A 17,302-nucleotide genomic window follows, 5' to 3' on the forward strand; every position below is an offset into this window, starting at 1 on the left:
AGCAACACACACACACACACAATCAACGGAAGCCAGACGGGCTGGCGGCAGCAGCAGCTTGCGTTGGCTGATTTTGCACACACGCCCACGCACAGACCGAACCCAGGAGGACGCAAATGCGTGAAAAACCTGCAGAAACTGGCATTCTTTTGGCTACGGACTGTATAGCGCTTAACTAAATAACTTTTTTAGATTCGCTGAACACTTTTTGCACACAAGGCATAAGTGGAAATGCATAATGAAGGCTAATTTTAATAAACGTAGATGATCATTAAAAAATCTATAGAATAGAATAAAATTAAGTTTCTATATAAAAGACTATTTTTCCAATGGTGTGTATTAGTCAAACACAACTATTCTATAAAATTCTATATTATTTTGTGTATTTTACAGTTTTTTACATTTCACACATTTTCCGAGCTTTACTAGTACATGCAGTAAGCCTATAGCTACGAATGCAGCATAGTTTAGAGTATTAACGAAGTGTAAAATTTCCTACAGGGCATACAAACACATTCGCACAAAGGTCGCGCCCGAGGCCGCCGCGTACGTTTGGTCCCTTAATGTTGTGGTGTGTGTCGCTTTATATGCACACTATTCAAAAGGGTATTTCCGATAAGTAACTTAGTTTGTACAACATGGGAGCAGGCATATTTGACATGATATAGCTAATCTTAAAACTATGTCTATGTTCCATACATTGTTTGTATAGCTCTAATAGATATCTATATAGATATATATGATATAGCTAATCTAGTAGATACTGTCGGATGATTGATATATATTTCAAACCTATGTAGAAATGTAATAAGCATATTGATATTACTTGTGCTATCCATTGCATCCATCCATCTATATAAAATAGAAACTATACGTGTTCTCCTCCCGAAAGAATCATTTATACATTTTTTTATGCAGGATAGAAATCTTTCCGTTCCTCAATAGATTGCTTTTCTTATTACTTGTTTTTCTTTTCAAGATTTCGTGAAAAATCAGAAATGTAAATATATAAGCAATATCTGAATTAGATTCCTTTATCAATAAGCCTATAGGTTTAATTCTTTCGTTCTAGATCTTGTTACTTTAATACAGACTCTGAGGGTATAGAGTCTTCTGCTCAACTCAGTTAACTGTCTGTCTTGTTTAAGCTTTTTCCCATTGCTGTGAGTTGGGTGTGTAGCCGTGTAGCTGTCTAACACGCCATGTCCATGTGGTGCTGCTGCTGTTGCTGTTGCTGGTGTTGGTGTTGGTGTTGGCGTGTGTCGTCTGAAACGTTGCTGTTGTTGTTGTTGTTGCTGCTGCTGTTGGTTGGTTGGTTAGTTGTTGCTGTCGTTGTAATAGGCATTCCATCGCTGCTTTAGCTGCTGGCTGCCTTTGAGCATTGGCATGGCTTTTTAGCCGCAATGCCGCGTCGGTTGGCAGGCAACGTTTGCTGCTGGGTATTCTGGGTCTGGCACGTCCGCTCATTCATCCCGAAAACCCCCCGCCTTGACGGTCTGGCTGGGTTACATGAGAAAACTTTGAAACTGAAGACATGGCGGGGCTTGAGGCACGAACCGTTCGGACACACGGACAGCTAGGGACGGACAGGCCGTTGTTGCCGTTGGGCATAAATGGATGGCCGACTGGCTGCTCGTCCGGCCCGGCTGGCCTCGTCGACCCCCGTTCGAAACTCAATCCCCCAAACAGCTAGCACGAGTGGCGGTGGCAATGTCTGATTGTTAGTTGGATTTGGACAGCAGAAGCAGTAGAAGCAGAAGGACAGCCGCCAGTTGAGACCGGGGCAAAGCCCGTCGAAACAGTCGGGAGTTGGGACCACGTTGCCACTTGCCAGCTATAGAGAAATTGTCATAGGAATCATCATCGGCTTCGTTAGATGTGGCCTCAGTGGTAATTGTGGGACATTTTGTTGCCACCATTTTGTGCACACACTGACACACAAACACATACGCACGCACAGACACACAAACACACACAGACACTCACTCAAACACAATGACTGCGTCTGATTGCGCGTCACGGCAGCTCGGGGCACTGGCTCCGGAGATAAACGTTGAAAGCAGGGGTCGTCGCCAGCGGGCAGGTGGCTTATGGTTGGGAAGTTTTCTGATTGGGCAACTGGATTGTGGGGGGTTTTGGGGGGAGGGGCTTTTATGTATGCGTAACTTTTTATGCACGCGTCGACCCCCCAGCCAGCTGGCGAACGAGCGCCTGTCACAGGTGCTATGGCCTGTGTTACGGTTTTTGGGGCCTGGGGTCTGCGGGTCTGTGGGTCTGTGGGTTGTTCGTAATAGCTAAAGAATTACATACTCACACTAAATTGGCTGAAACAGGAAGCGTAGTCGTTGCTTCATTAAGCAGAATTTCAGATGACGCTAGACAATGGGCGTGTTAAAAGCAGCACAAGCCAGCCAGCCAGCCAGCTACTCACTGACTGAGGTTTCGACCAGGTGCTTCGTAACAGTGGGCCGGCCACATTTTTTGTTGTTGTCTGAAATTTAAATTAAAATACAGGCTCATTGTGTGAGTGTGTGTGTGTGTGTGTGTGTGAGGTAGATATTTGAGCCGACCATTATTAATGGCTTATAAATTTGACATTTTCTACGACCAGTGAACTTTTTACATAGCTCTGAGCAATGCAGCCAACTTAACAAGACTGGCGCATTCATACAGCAGCTTACTTAGCAGTATACTTAATGATCAAAATATAGTTTCAGTGCTTTCGATGTATCCATGCAGATCATTACATAATAAATGAAAGACATAGATGAACATGGTTAATAGAATATAAAATTTGAAGACTAATCCAGAGATAATAGAAGATAAATGCTTAAAAGACATATGATTTATAAATAATTAAGTATATTAGAGGTGATAGACCAATGCACAATGGGTAAAGAGTCCGATTTTTTGGCATAAATAAAAAAAATTGTTTTTTTTTTTTTTTCAGTATCCGCCAACTGTTTTCATATTCTCATTTAGAAAACTCCAGCCGACTTAACTCCAATTTTTATAAAATTTTGCGGACTACCCATAAAGTTTTAAGCTTGGTCAAAGTTAGCTGATTCAAGGCTGCATGGTAAATGGAACTTGTGTAAATCTTTGGGTGTTTAAAATAGTATACAATATTTTTTATGGAAATGATTCAGGATTACATAAGATGAGTGAAAAATTTCTTATAGTTCTGTGATTTATCGTCCAATTGTGCAAAGTGTTGCTATTGTGCATTTGTAGATAAAAAGTTTTTTTTATTAAAAACTAACATATATGTGCCATTGCAATGGCAGAATCAACAAATTTAAAATCAATTATTACAAATCCTAGTATTCCTAACTACTTATAGAAACAAAATACAATCCGGTTATAACGGCGCTGAAGGGACCGTCGCTATAACCGCAAGGCGCTATAGCCATATAAGTTTGCTCATACAGACGCTATAAACAGAGTCGTTATAACCGCATTCTACTGTATACAAGAAAGTTTTCACCACTTGAAATTAATTCTAATTAGCTCACTTGGCCCACTCATCCTCTACCTAAACCAATATCATCTATTCCACTGTATGCGTATCTACTATCATGTCAGGTCTTTAATGCCACATGATCTTGTAATGTGGCAAAAGAGAATAGAAGAGGAGAGAAGCAAGGGGCTTATGTGTGCGTGCTTAAACGTTTTACAGCCGTGCGAAGTTGGCTGCGATTATTTGTTACGCTGGCCCCGCTAAGTGGCAGCGTTGTGTTGGGTTGCTGGCTGGTGGTAGGTGGCAACGCCGTAACTTACAAATTGCCTGCATACGCAAGGTGCAAACGAAAGAAATAGGGGGAAAAAAGAACGCGAACGAAACCATAAAATACTTAATAGCAAGTGCGGTCAGTCGCACCTGCAGCAGGTCTTAGTTGTTTTTGCTTATGTCTCACACACACATACACACACACACACACGCACACCGAGACCTAATGCGGCTACATGCTGTTGCGCCTTTTGTGTGGGGGCAACACAAAATATTTCAACAAGCATCAATGTGGCAGGTCACGCTTATCGAGCCAGCGAACGCGAGCCGTAAGCTGCTTCGCGCCTTCTTAAATGCGGCTCAAAAGTTCGAGCTGTCCGGGTTAAACGGATTTCTTGTTTTTCACATTTTATTATACTCTAGCAAAGAGTATTATAAATGTAGCAACTATTGGGCTTTCTAGTCTATCTCTGTCTATATTATATCAGTAATAATAGACACATTTTCAAATAGATTCCTTTAATAGAATATCCAAAATTCTCTTTCTTCAAAATGTAGAATATGATTCCCATAGAAATATGTATATGTATATATCTATTGTAATATACCACTTGGTTCCATTAACATTCTCTGCTTAGTAACCGCATTAAAATATGCAAGAGTATTTGCGGTTCGGCCCACCAAACCCTTTCCTGTTGTTTATTTATTTATTTTTTTTTTTTTTTTGCATTTTGCAAATGCCGCTGGCATGCGGCAAAGTTCTATGAGCTGAATTTGTGGTTTGGTGGGGGAGGGGAGAGAAGGACCGTGGTTTAGGTTGATTGTTGCCTTGCGACACAGAGGCGCGCTGCCGGCGCATCCAAGTCATTTAAGGACAGAGGATCACAAATAAACACCGAAAGGCTGGTGTTTTTATATATGTATATATAAATATATAGCTGTGTATACAAAATATGTATATATAGGCAACCCTTTGCATGCTTTTTAGGGACGCAGTTTACACAGCAAGAGGCCTTTGGCATATGATTTGCGAACCTTTTTCTCCGGTTGCTTGTGCCCAGTTTGTCTGGGCGGCAGTCAATTTGATTGTGGTGTTGGTCGATTTGGCATGTGAAGAAAAAGTGTTGCCTACTTAAATGGGCAGCGGCTAAGGCTGCTTGAAACTAGAAAACTGCTTATGCGCAGCCATTTTCAAATTTAAAATGTAAGGCAAATGAAATAGGAAAAAAAAAAGCTCACAATATACAGTTGCCTAGTCTTAAGTGTCTGTAATTGTTCTTTCTGTCGCTGTGGTTGCTGTTGCTCTTGTTGTTTTGTATTAGCGCAGCCGACGGTAAAACTTTCAACACCCGCCCACCCACATAGACGAGCTGTTTGCACGCCCACCTACCATCTTCAGCCGCTTTCCCCCTCCCACACTTTCTCACACTCTCGACCCGAAATCCCAAAACGAACAAGCGACACGCGCCCTAGCGCCAGGGCTTGCCACAGCAGAGGCACAGAGCATGTCGACGACAGACGACGCTGCCAGGGCCAACATTAGCATTGAAGTGTGCAAACGACGCCACCCACAGACACACAAATAAACACACACACACATACATATACACACACATATATACACTCAGTCACACTGAGCAGGGCAGTCAGCCGTCGCCGCCATGCCACGCCATGCAGCAGTTGGAGCACTCACGCAAATTTCAATTTTTTTCACACCAATGGCTCTTGCTTGCCCTCTGCCTTTGCCACATTGCGGTTGTGTGTCTAGCCGACAAATTTGTCGAAAGTGGTTTTCATTTGATTGCTCAAAGCGGCATCTTGCAAAAATAAATTAACTTTCGTGAGTATTTTTTACTTCACTTATCCATATTAATCGATGTGATTTGAGATATCTGCGTTTTACTGCGAAGACATTACTCTTGCCATGATTACTCTTGTCCATAATTATACAATTCTCTTCTATACGTTTATTTGGGTTATTGTTTTACGATTTGGTTTTATTTGCGGGTTGTGCCTGCCGCCATGCTGCATGTTTTCGAAGCACGCGCCAGGACACAACCGCACACAGGCATACATATAACGACACGACCCGCAAATACATACACACACAAACACACACACTTACTGAAACGAGGCAAGGCACACATACACATACAAGCAGACTCAGGCACACAAACGTATTGTACGTGCTTTTACTCACACCGTGTGGCGCACTTCCTTTGATTTAGTCATTTTTCTCTCTTTAGCCGACAACCAACAAGCCATGTGGCTGGCTCCTCTGTCTGTGCTTGTGCCAGTGCCAGTGCCAGGGACCGCACGTCGCTAGTTGCCAGCCACCAGCCACCAGCCGGCAGCCGCCCAGTTGGCAGTGTGCGCACACTTCCGATGATTTCGGTTGGCGTGTGGAGCAGGTTGCCCCAAACGTCCTGGGCTGTTATTTTTTTGCTGTTTGATTTTCATTTCTGTTTTGCCACCAATACCTTTTTGGCCACTTTTGTTATTGTTGTTTTTGTTGGCTGCCGTTGAAGTATTACTTTGCAACTGCCACGTTGCGGTTGCGCGCGCTCATTTCACAACTGTCCATAACTTTTTATGCATTCTCTTTTGCATACCTTTCGATTGATTCGCATTGCACAGCTGTCAATATCGATTCATTTGCTTCACTAATAATGGCGAGCAATGTTATCGAACTGATCAGTGGCGATACTTTTACCAAGCGAATAATATCGTTACAATCAGCATCGATTACTGATGGAGCTAAGCAGCGTACATGCCGTTGTCGCCTAGGCCACACATGCGACTCATAAAAACTGAATACCCAAGTTGCATGCACAGACATACACACACTCACACACATGCACACATAAATATATAGCACACTTGGGGGGGTTCGGGGATTTGGTGTGAGAAGACAAGCCGTGCGGCAACATCAGCATCAGCATCAGCGACAGCGACAGCTTTGTTGCTGCTGTGGCTTAGTGTGGGGCCCGGCCTGGGACTTGGTGTGGCTATAAACGATTTATGTGTATGCTTGTGAAGGCCAAGCGCCACATGATTTCGACCCCGAGCCGCCCCCTGCCCCTCCCACAATCAACGGCGGCATTCAAGTCATCGTTCAGTTCAGTTCAGTAATTTTACAGACTGCGCCATCAGCTGCCAACGCACAGAAGGTAAAAATGGAGGTCTGACTGGCTGCCATTCGCCTCTAAGTGGCATGTGGGCGAACAGAGACACACACACACACAAACATTTGTGTGTGAGTATGTTTGTGTGTGTAAGTTTAAGTGTGTTTCTGTGCGAGTGTGTACTTTACAGTTGTCGATTGCATCTGTAAAAGTGCATGTCGCTGACGGCTGACAGTTCGACAGAAGACGAGCGTCTAGACCAAACAGCAAGCGGGCGATGCTAATTAACAATTTAGCTTAGACCAAACGCTGTCGGCAATGCGCAACAATAAAAGCAAATCAAGTAAAAATATACAATGCGAAACAGCGCCACATTCTCGCCTTCTCGCATATGTACCAATGCATTGCAATGGGTGCAGCTTATAAATGTAGCATACTTTACAGGGCGACAGACTTTGGTATAAATTAAGTGAGAATATGAGATCTCCGCATAAGATCACTCCTGTAATTTTTAATTTGTATAAATAAATTGTTAATAATATACCTTATGTGTAACATTAATAATAAAAATAAAATATTGGAGTAAAAACAAAGAAAAATGAAATTATTAAATAACTAAAATAAAGTAAATAATAGATATCATATATAAAAACCCATCTGCTTAAAGACCATCTATCTGGTATATAATAGCTTCACACTAGTAAAGCTTCTACTAAATGATATAAATATAACTGCAGATGGTATCGCTGGCAACGCATAGATCAATCTAGGAGATATAAAAGCATATCTGCAATTTGTTCCTTTTGTCAACGAACGCTCACGCTGTCGCTGTCGCTGTGATAGCTGTCCAAAGCAACGCCATCCTTTTGCCCACATCGATGTCGTATTTATCTAATAGTCCCTGCAGCTGCTGCTCCTGCTGCCGTTGCTGCTGCTGCTGTCACAATGGTCTACGTCTGGCGTTGATGCCCCATGCTACAGGAATTGCTGTCGCCTGGCTTATTATTTGCCACGACTGCTGCGGCGTTAAAGTTTCGCCTCGTTGGTGTTATGATTTCAATGTGGGCAGCCGAACGGCACGACGACCCTCGACCCCTCGACCCACGACTCTCCGACCCCAAGCCCACAATCGCAACCGTCATCGTCAGCATCTCCATAGACACACACACATACATAAATATTCACACAGATGTGAACACCCACACCAGCCCTCAGGCCACAACCATAGCTAACTCCAGCTAGCTGGCTGGCTGGCTGGCTGGCTGGCTCACTGGCCTGACGGCATTTGCGCAGGACACCCAATAGACAATATTTCAAGCAGTTAGAGAGAAGCTGTATAGTATATACATAAATATGAACTAATTCAGCTATTAATTACCTAAACAGCCTATATCCTATTAAGTGAATCTTTATACCTTTAACATAAAAAAAATTAATTATTGGCAACTGTTAAATCATACCACTAACCAAATAATATTTGGTTGGTGATCATACTAATCTCTTATATCAGATTTCCAAGAGATTCATGTTAGCATTGAGATGCTGTTAAATATTACATTTTCCACATTTCCAATCTATGACCATAAATGTTATGTTAACAGAATCTGTACAGATCCAATCAGAAAAGCGGCAGCTATCGTCGAAAACTTTAGTTTGTCCTGTTAAACATATTTTACAAGAAACTGTTATTAAGATTGAATATGTAAATAATTATCGATTATGTGTAAATTATTATATTGAGATTGTATCAATAACTATTTACATATATATATTTAAATATATATATATATATAAAATATATGATATTTAAAATATTTTCATATTCACATTATTTTTATTCTCAAGCTCCCATTAAAATGTTTGCTGGCATATTCTATTTGTGCCTAAACGAATTGATTTGTACGCCACTGTGTGCATGTGTTTGTGTGTGTGCATGAGGGTTTGTCAGAATGCGAGTGAGTGTATGTGTGTGTGAGGCGCGCGCGTACGTGCGAACTTTCTGTGCTCGCCAAAGCCAGACATGGTCACGCCGTCCGTCCGACTGTCGGTGGCGGCACGTCGACTGGCTGACATTTGCCGCATTTGCCAACGCCCAACCGCCCACAACTGGCAACATGCCGCCGTCGTCGTCGTTAAAGCTTTGCTGCCGTTGTACGAGTATGGCTGTGTGTGTGTGGCAACCATTACCACAACCACCATTAACGTGCCAGGCAGTCAGCCAGGCGTTGCTGTTGCCGCCGTTGCCACTGTTGTTGCTGTTGTTGCTTTAGCTTGTTCTTGTTTTTATTGTTGGTTGACTCCAATCTGCTTTGGTTGCTGCGCCACACGACGCTCGCACTGGCAACGGCGCTGGCTATGGCGATGGCGATGGCGATGGCAATGGTTGTGGCTGTGGCGAGCGTCAGACCAAGCCATTCAGTCGGCAAATTTTGTACGAACGATGTGCACGCGGCGGGCGTCATAAGCGACGGCGTCGGCGACGGGCCAAGTAAAAACGAAAAGTCGAAGTACCTTTCTACCGTTACGCTTACCGTTAGCTTCTGTGTACTGTATACTCGACGCTGTTTCGAGGCGCGAGCTCTGTGCAGTTCGTTTCGGATTTTAGTGCTCGGTTAACGCTCGGCCAGTGCGGACGTATTTTGTCGCGTGTTAAAAATATACATTAACGGCATTTTTGCGGTATTTGAACGTCTCACAGTCGACGAAAAAATACGTAATTTTTGTGCGCTGCTTGTGTTAAGCCCAACGGCAAAACCCTCAAAAAAAGATCAACTTAGTTACTGCAATTGAATTATTGAAAGTTTGCGCGTGTGAGGAATTCATTAAGAGTTCGGCAAAAATGACAAAATGACAGCAAAACGTGATAAGGATTACAACAAAAATAAATCAACAGCGGGTAAACATATTTTTGAAATTCCTCATTTACGTTCGAATACTGAGAATAATGTTTACGGAGTTTAAAATGTTAGAATTACATTCAGAAAAAGTTGTTAAAAATAAATATTAAATATTAAGATAAATAAAAATAAAATTCTTATACAATTAAAAAAAAAAAAAAAAATAAGATCTAATTTAAAGCTGCTCAAGAATGTGTTCAAAATGTTAGCCTTTGAGAAAATATATGCATTTTCGGATTTGCATTTAATATTAAAGAAGTGAAGAGCCTAAATATCTTAACATTATAAAGTATTGCATACTGAAATATAAAATGAGGGGCATACTTTTACGAGTCTAGCATAAAAATACATATAAAGTTTAAAGCCGATCTATAAAAGCTTTCAATTTTTTTTCAAAATAAAATTCAGAAATTGAAGAGGTTTACTAAAAACCCAAAATTAAAAAAAAAATGAAACTTAGGTATTATATTCAATAATTTAGTTATCCTTCAATTAAATTTTATGTGTATATTATATATAGATCAAATTTTCTTATGCAAAATACAAATTTTTTCATAATTGTTGATCGTTTTTTACTTATTTTCAAATATATAGCTATTCTGAAAACATTTGAAATGTCTTTACAAATTTAAAATTAAAAATTAAATTTATACAAAATTTTTAAATATATATTTAAATATATTATTATTCTATTTTTATTTTATGAAAAAAGAGGCCATACGGAAATTCGAATTGTATAAGCTATACAAATTTTCGTACTTTAAACAAAGTATTTAATGAGTTCGCATAAAAAACAACTAATCCTAAATAAAATATTAAAAAAGGCTTACCCCAAAATTTTTTTTTACTTTGCCGTAGGCCTCGGATTCTCCGCGTCCAGTTCAACCAATGGCAGCGGCATCAAATCGATCGGTCTGGTGAGCTCCTCACAAAATGTAACCTCGTCGCAGGACATTAGCAAACGTACGAATAAACCACTCATGGAAAAACGTCGACGTGCCCGCATCAATCAGAGCCTGGCCATATTGAAGGCCCTCATCTTGGAGTCCACCAAGCATCAGAATGCCAAGAATGGTGATGGCCAGGCCAAGCATACTAAATTGGAGAAGGCAGACATACTGGAGCTTACGGTTCGCCATTTTCAGCGGCACCGCAATCTGGATGATCCAGGTAGGTGTGAATGCTAGCCACTGGTTTTGGCCATGGTTTAAACTTTAAAACTTTTGCCTTCGCCCGCCAGCAGCTGTGAACAAATACCGCGCCGGCTATACGGACTGTGCTCGAGAGGTGGCCCGTTATTTGGCCACACCGGAACCGCCACCCATGGGTAATATGCCAACGCTGGCGGAGCCGGGCTCCAAGGCGCGTCTGTTGCGACATTTGGATCAATGCATAGCCGAGATCGATGTCGAGATATGCCCGCACTCAGCGACCGCCGCATTCGCGGAGAGTCCCAATAGCAGCAGCACATGCTTTGACATTAAGAAGACGCCGGCACAGCCAGGGGAGGAGCATTCGCTGGACTACAGCAGCCAGGACTCGAATCCCTTGGACTACAGCAAAGGTCTAAAGCTGGGCGAGAATCCCATGCTAGGTGATCAGCGTGCAACGCAGCAGGATGAGAACAACAATCGGGGCCAACAGGCGCCGCCAGTGCAGACGCAGCTGCCAACACAGCTGCCAATGCAACAGCAGCAGCAGCAACAATTGCAGCTGCAGCAACAGCAACAACAGCAACACCAACAGCAGCAACAGCAACAGTCGCCGCCAAGCGGCGCAGTCATTGAGCTGGGCTACGAGCAGGACGTCAATAAGGTTGTCTGTGCCAACGTGCTGGAGCAGTACAAGCAACAGCTCAAGGCCCACACTCAGGTGGAGGGCAGCGCTGCTGCACCGAATGGTGTTCTGGTGCTGCCGCCGCATTATGTGCAGCTCGCAGCTGCCCTCGGCTTGAGCGCCCAGCCCATGGTGGATCCCATTGCCACGCGTACGGACTTCGAGCGTCTGATTGAGCTGCAGCGCATGCAACCGCATCTGGCTGGCAAATTGAGTCCGAATTTCGCGGGCAGCTTGGAGGCGGCACATGTGGCGGCCGCTGCAGCTGCCGCCTATGCCAACAGCATGGCCAACAACACAAATGTGGCGGCGGCAGCGGCTGCCACGGCCATGCTAAGCGAACGACCCGCCTCGGTGGCGTCCTCCTCGGCCGCCGCTTCGGTGAGCTCTGGTGTCTCTGACCTAAAGTCGGCGCCGGCCACACAGCAGTCGTCGCCACGCTCTGAGAGCGGCATCGGCTCCAATGAGAACGAAACCCTCGACGCCAGTCCGCAGACAAGCAGCGCTGCAAGGCAGGCGCTGCGCATGCGACAGGAGGAAGAGTATCGGGCACAACAGGTGGGCGCCGGCGGCGCTGGCGGTGGCGTTGGCGCTGGCCAGCAGGTCATCGATGAGAGCATGTGGCGGCCCTGGTAGACAACAGCGGCCTTGTGTACAGATTCGATTGATTTAGGTTTTACTAAGCATATAGATGTGTATATAAATATCGGGGCTATTGCTTTCGGAATTTCTTGTCTATGGAAAACTTAGGCTGAGAACGAACATATTTGTGTATATTCTTTTTTAAAATTATATAGTATTTCCAAGAATTTATACTCCCTAGTAACACGAATTATATTCCAGCTTCTGAAAAACTCTACCTACCTACTGAATATATATTATATATTCAAATTCTAAGAAATTCGACTCTATATAATATAGGGTATTATACATATTTTAATTTTATTTTTTAAAGTGTTTAATATTAAAACTCCAACATTTTTAAGTCCTCTGTCTATATGTTTCCTTAGACAAGCCAAGTACTAACCGTAGTCAAAATTTCCCTCTGCAGCCCCGATAAATATATATATTATAATAAATATATATTTAAATGTATATGTATGTAGACTGCGCAAATTTGTTGCTTTGTTATGTTATACGATGTTTTCTTTTTGCTCCCAACAACTTTTAAATATGAGATCCGCATATTTAAAAGAAAACTTTTCCCCTTTTATTGTTAAGCTCCTCCTGCTCGTATATATGTAAATTCCAGCACGAGATGCGAATTTCTAAATGCATTTTTCACGTGTGCCAATGCTAAAAAGACTCATATGTAGTAGACAAAATCCAAAAAGAGAAGAAAAGAAAATCGAAAAAAAAAATAACCGATCGTAATTGTAAAATTCCAAAACTAATTATATTTTGTTTTAAAATCTTGCGTAAAATGTATCAAATACTGAAATTAAAGAAAGAACTACAATAATGTTAAAACTATAATTAAAACAGTGTTTTATTTAAAATTATAAACGATTTAAGGACCTTTGGAGACATGAAACTAATATACCTTTCTGACATGCATACTATTGAAACATTCGTCGTTCATCAATAAAATCAGATGTTAGAGCTATGATAGATCGAGGTATTTAAGATCTGTCGAACGTTGTTATACATATTAACTCTATATATATTTATTATTTTAGAAAGGTACACCATTGAATATATATATATATATAAATATATATGTATGTATGTATATAGATTTGTGCATTTCAAAAAACATAATTCAATAAATAGAATATATATAATAATATAAATATGCATAAATATACATATATGTATATATAGATATGCTAAAAACGATTAAAAATATTGCAGTGAACTTACGAAGAGGAAGTAAACTATTTGGATTTCATGGTAGTTAAGGATTTGCGCGGCGCTGATTGTCTCTGACGCGCCAGGAATGTCTGACCCGAACCCATTAATAAAGCTAATTTCGATTCTACAGCATCGCGATGAGCATTAACGCCCAGTCTATAATAGGCGCTAGTCATAAGCTGCTCCTCCATGGTGCTCATTTTGGTTTTCGACTCTTCCTCAATGACATCAATGCTCTTCTCCAAGATGTTTGCCTCCAAGCCTAAAAAATAGGTAGAGTAAGATTATTTATAGTTAAATATATTTATATATATATATATATTTCTATATAAACAAACCACTAGCTATGCGCGGATCAATAGTCTTAATCACTTCCTTCGCCTTCTCAACGCATTTGCGATACTTGACTTCATAGGCCATCAATTCCTGCTCCCGCGTACTCAAAGTTGATTCCAGCTGCGTTATTTTGCACTGCATTGCGGAGTTTTGGGTGCTTGATTCCTCGATTTGCAGGGCTACAAATAGACAATGAAAACTTTTTAATAATACATTTATAATGTATATCCTTTTGTACACTTACTCTTTTGCTCATTGAGCTCCATTAACTGCTTGATCTGCTTGCTCAATTCATTTCTGTGGTGTTAAGAGTAAGAAATTTAGTTTATAGCTTATTGTTGTCTGAATGTATTACTCACTCTTTTAATATGGGATCGTCACTTTGCGAGGCATGCGTTAGGGAGAGTATTCGCTCATTGGCTGCCTTCATTTGCTCACGCAAATGCTCGCAACGTTTGTTGGCATCGTCCAGCAGTTGCTATTAAGGAAATGCTCAATTAGAAATTATAGTATAAATACTTTCTATAAAGCTAAGAGACTATGACAAACTTAAGTGTATCATCAGAAATGCTATTACAAATTCCCTGGTCAGCTTCACTAAGGTCTTATTCAGGTTCTCTCTTTGTCTTTCAATATGGTTCTTATACTCTTCTACAATTTCATTCTCCACCTTACAACGGCTACTCTTCTAATCCCCTGTCCTACTCACCGCCAAAGCCGTTTGACCGCCTTGACCCTCACGCAACGCCTTGTTCTCCGCCTCCAGACGTTGGATTTTGTCCACCATAGCCGCCGGCTGTAGCTCTCGTGACACTGTGTTGCCCGTCAAGCTGCCCGAGTTTGTGGAGAGCTGTCCACACTTTAACTCATCGAACGCCTCTCGCAAATTATCCCGCTCTTTGAGCAAACTATCCTTCTCACGTTGCAGTGCCAATGCTTTGCTCTCCAAGTTCTTGTTGTCGAACTCGAGCTTGACATTTTTGCTGCTCTCATTGTCAAGTTTGGTGTGCAGGTCCTGGATCTCTTTCTTGAAGAGCTCAATCTGCCCCTTGGTGTTCGCATAGCGTTTGGCATCCTCTTCGAATTGAGCATTCTGCTGAACATAGTCGGCGCTGCGCTCCTCAAGCATTTTCACATGCTTCTTCAAATCGTTGTACTCCTCGAGCTTCTTCTTGTAGGTCTCCAGTTGAGCCTCGCATACCTTAAGCTTTTCCGTGGACTCACGCAGCACGTCCACCTCGTCTTTAAGAGAGGTCAGCTCTGCGGTGGTTTTCTATCAGTAAATAGAAGTCATTAGATATCAAATATATTTAACATAGATTTTAGTCTATTCCACCATTAGCTCATCAATGCGCTGCTGCATATGTAGTATGTCCGCCTCTTGTTGCTGTGCCTTGATTTTCAAGTCTTCACGCGCGCCCTCCGACTGCAGCAGTTCCTCCTTGACCAACTCCAATTGACGTCTAAATGAAAGTGGTGATAATTGAGAAAGTTTTACTTTTATATATATATAAATTTTTATTAACATCAATGTTGGGAAAAGTCACCTCAGCTCATTATAGCGCACGGAACCTGCCTGTATGGGACCTAGGGAAACGCCATCATCCCCAATTGTATTGAGCTCCAGGCGTGCAAATTCCTGTTGAATCTTTTGCAGCTCCTGCTGTAAATTATTTTTCTCATCAATCAGGAGCAGCATTTTCTTTTCAGTTTCGAAACACTTTTGGGCCATGGCATCACGTTCCTCCTGTGCCTTAGTATTGCCTTCGAGCATGTTGCTCAAAGAGTTGCGCGACATGGAGCTAACCACGCCGCCCCCTTCGACGCTCTGACGTGTCGATGATTCGAGATCTTGCAGTGCTCGCATTATATTCGCCTGCAGCTCCTCCTCAAGGCACATTATCTCGCATATGTACGACTGTTTCTTGGCACAGTTGACGGCACAGCCCAGCACTAGCTGAAGCAGGCGCTCCAATTCCGTTAGATCACACTTCTCTGCAATGGCCTGCACATCCGGCTTGGCGAAGTCTGGCTGCAGGGTGTAATTCAAGACATCACTATAGTATTCATAGACGCCCTCGACAACCTTTTTCAGATTGCTCATACGTAGACGCCAATTGCTGCCAACTGCGCTCGATTTGATTTTCGACAGCCACGAATTGGTGAATGATTCAGGTGCAAATTGATTAAGAGCCTGAGCTAATGCAACGCCGTCGGACAGCTCCTCGGCATTTGCATGCGGTGCATTTAGATTGAGTGTTTTGAACCACTCCAATAGACTGTAATACATTCCGTTCTGTGCAGACATCGTGTACAATGAACAATTACGATAAAAATGAAACAGAAATTAGAAATTTTTCACAGAAAAAATAACACAGCTGTTGCTGCGTAAACAAAACAGCTGCACTGACGATAGCGGTGACAAAAATACCGATATGCTATCGAGAAGCCGATAAATGTATGTTGCATTTAACAGCGGAACTCCCGTACTTGATTAAATATCGTTTTCAGGTAAACAAATAAAAGTTAACTGTCATTTCAATCTACTGCCCATTCAAATTTATTAGTTCCTTAATTATTCATTATGTTGAAATCTATGGCAGCCATTGTGCCATTATTGCTGCTGCTATTTATACACTGTTCCACCAGTTTGAGTTTGTCATCGTATTCTCTCATTTTATCGATTGGCGTCCAGCTTAAATCATATTCCAGTCTATAGCTGCCCTTGAAGGTTTGATCTGCTGGAGGATTCCATTCCTACAATACATTGTATATATTTAAACAATGTTTGTAAATGTAATGCATGAGTATTTACCTCTGGTGACAACATGCTAAAATAGTTCTGTCCCGTTGATCTTTGATAAAGGTGATAAATATGTCCAGGCCTCTTAGTGAAATTGCAGGCAGCGCTGTGCAGGGCTTGACTCTCATTGGACTCTTTCAATATGCTCATTGCCTGCGCTTGCAGCATTTTTATCTAAAATATAAATGTTCCTTTATAGTCATATATAGCCTTTTCTCTATATTTCTCTTACCTGATCGAGAATAACAACCAATTTTTGATGGGTACTATTTTTTAGTTGCTTATCCGCCGATTGTATTTGCTGTGCAAGATTTATTATGTCCGTTTCATCATGCATAGATACACGCAGTGGATCCAGTTGAAATTGCGGGTTACGCTCCACCAATTGAGCTGTGTTTAATGAAAAAAAAAAAAAGATTACTTCCAAAAAACTACTCTTATCAATGAAATACGCACACACACACAAACATAAACACACCTCATTCATTTCAATTTACTTCTATTAATATATTATTTTCCTTACCTTTCTTTATTGCTGTCTCATAAATTAACTGCGTATCCATTGTGCAACTTCTTTTCATTACACAAACATTAAATTAAGTTAAAAAGGAAAATTGCCAAAGTCGAAAAGATAGGACGTGTTTACAACAAAATTTACGCAAACAAATAACATGTGTTCTATGCGATGTCTATCGATAGGTATATTGCAGTAATCGATTAG

The 17,302-nt window shown here is 41.7% G+C and overlaps 3 protein-coding genes across 7 annotated transcripts; 1 reads left to right on the forward strand and 2 right to left on the reverse strand.

Annotated features, from left to right (window-relative positions):
* The first annotated feature begins 9,137 nt into the window (after positions 1–9,137).
* On the forward strand, positions 9,138–12,696 carry Sidpn (hes family bHLH transcription factor Sidpn). 5 transcript variants are annotated; one of them, XM_018003379.2, is made up of 3 exons: positions 9,138–9,751; positions 10,611–10,922; positions 10,993–12,696. In XM_018003379.2, exons 1-3 carry the CDS (start codon positions 9,703–9,705, stop codon positions 12,222–12,224), a joined length of 1,593 nt encoding a protein of 530 aa, XP_017858868.1. In that variant the 5' UTR covers positions 9,138–9,702; the 3' UTR covers positions 12,225–12,696. The 5 variants fall into 5 exon arrangements, with proteins under 5 accessions (XP_017858868.1, XP_017858869.1, XP_089319961.1 ...); XM_018003380.2 differs by having other exon boundaries at positions 9,142–9,751; positions 10,996–12,696; XM_089463835.1 differs by lacking the exon at positions 9,138–9,751 and adding an exon at positions 9,793–10,212.
* A 356-nt stretch (positions 12,697–13,052) lies between these two features.
* Positions 13,053–16,196, reverse strand: hook (hook microtubule tethering protein). The gene is made up of 7 exons (XM_089463832.1): positions 15,326–16,196; positions 15,115–15,241; positions 14,488–15,051; positions 14,138–14,256; positions 14,023–14,075; positions 13,781–13,957; positions 13,053–13,704 (listed from the first exon to the last, which is right to left on the reverse strand). The coding sequence occupies exons 1-7, from the start codon at positions 16,084–16,086 to the stop codon at positions 13,466–13,468; spliced, it is 2,040 nt and encodes a 679-aa protein (XP_089319958.1). The 5' UTR covers positions 16,087–16,196; the 3' UTR covers positions 13,053–13,465.
* Positions 16,197–16,314: 118 nt separating this feature from the next.
* Positions 16,315–17,274, reverse strand: LOC108610974 (uncharacterized protein C1orf50 homolog). The gene is made up of 4 exons (XM_018003381.2): positions 17,105–17,274; positions 16,814–16,971; positions 16,594–16,755; positions 16,315–16,535 (listed from the first exon to the last, which is right to left on the reverse strand). The coding sequence occupies exons 1-4, from the start codon at positions 17,160–17,162 to the stop codon at positions 16,350–16,352; spliced, it is 564 nt and encodes a 187-aa protein (XP_017858870.1). The 5' UTR covers positions 17,163–17,274; the 3' UTR covers positions 16,315–16,349.
* Between the last annotated feature and the right edge of the window lie 28 nt (positions 17,275–17,302).

This window comes from Drosophila arizonae, chromosome 3 (genome assembly GCF_054131065.1).
Source record: "Drosophila arizonae isolate 15081-1271.41 chromosome 3, UAZ_ARI_1.0, whole genome shotgun sequence".
NCBI classification, from domain to species: Eukaryota; Metazoa; Arthropoda; class Insecta; order Diptera; family Drosophilidae; genus Drosophila; species Drosophila arizonae.

Bases quoted from the DNA above. Each gene is read 5' to 3' on its own strand.
- Sidpn (XM_089463833.1), top strand. From the start codon at position 10,455: ATGAAAAAAGAGGCCATACGGAAATTCGAATTGTATAAGCTATACAAA. The intron at 10,522-10,610 runs GTATTTAATGAG...ACTTTGCCGTAG, and splicing joins ATTTTCGTACTTTAAACAAA to GCCTCGGATTCTCCGCGTCC. The intron at 10,923-10,992 runs GTAGGTGTGAAT...TTCGCCCGCCAG, and splicing joins CCGCAATCTGGATGATCCAG to CAGCTGTGAACAAATACCGC.
- LOC108610974 (XM_018003381.2), bottom strand. From the start codon at position 17,162: ATGAAAAGAAGTTGCACAATGGATACGCAGTTAATTTATGAGACAGCA. The intron at 16,972-17,104 runs GTAAGGAAAATA...CATTAAACACAG, and splicing joins TGAGACAGCAATAAAGAAAG to CTCAATTGGTGGAGCGTAAC. The intron at 16,536-16,593 runs GTAAATACTCAT...AATGTATTGTAG, and splicing joins TTAGCATGTTGTCACCAGAG to GAATGGAATCCTCCAGCAGA.
- hook (XM_089463832.1), bottom strand. From the start codon at position 16,086: ATGTCTGCACAGAACGGAATGTATTACAGTCTATTGGAGTGGTTCAAA. The intron at 14,257-14,487 runs GTGAGTAGGACA...TTTCCTTAATAG, and splicing joins GCGGTCAAACGGCTTTGGCG to CAACTGCTGGACGATGCCAA. The intron at 14,076-14,137 runs GTGAGTAATACA...TTAACACCACAG, and splicing joins GACGATCCCATATTAAAAGA to AAATGAATTGAGCAAGCAGA.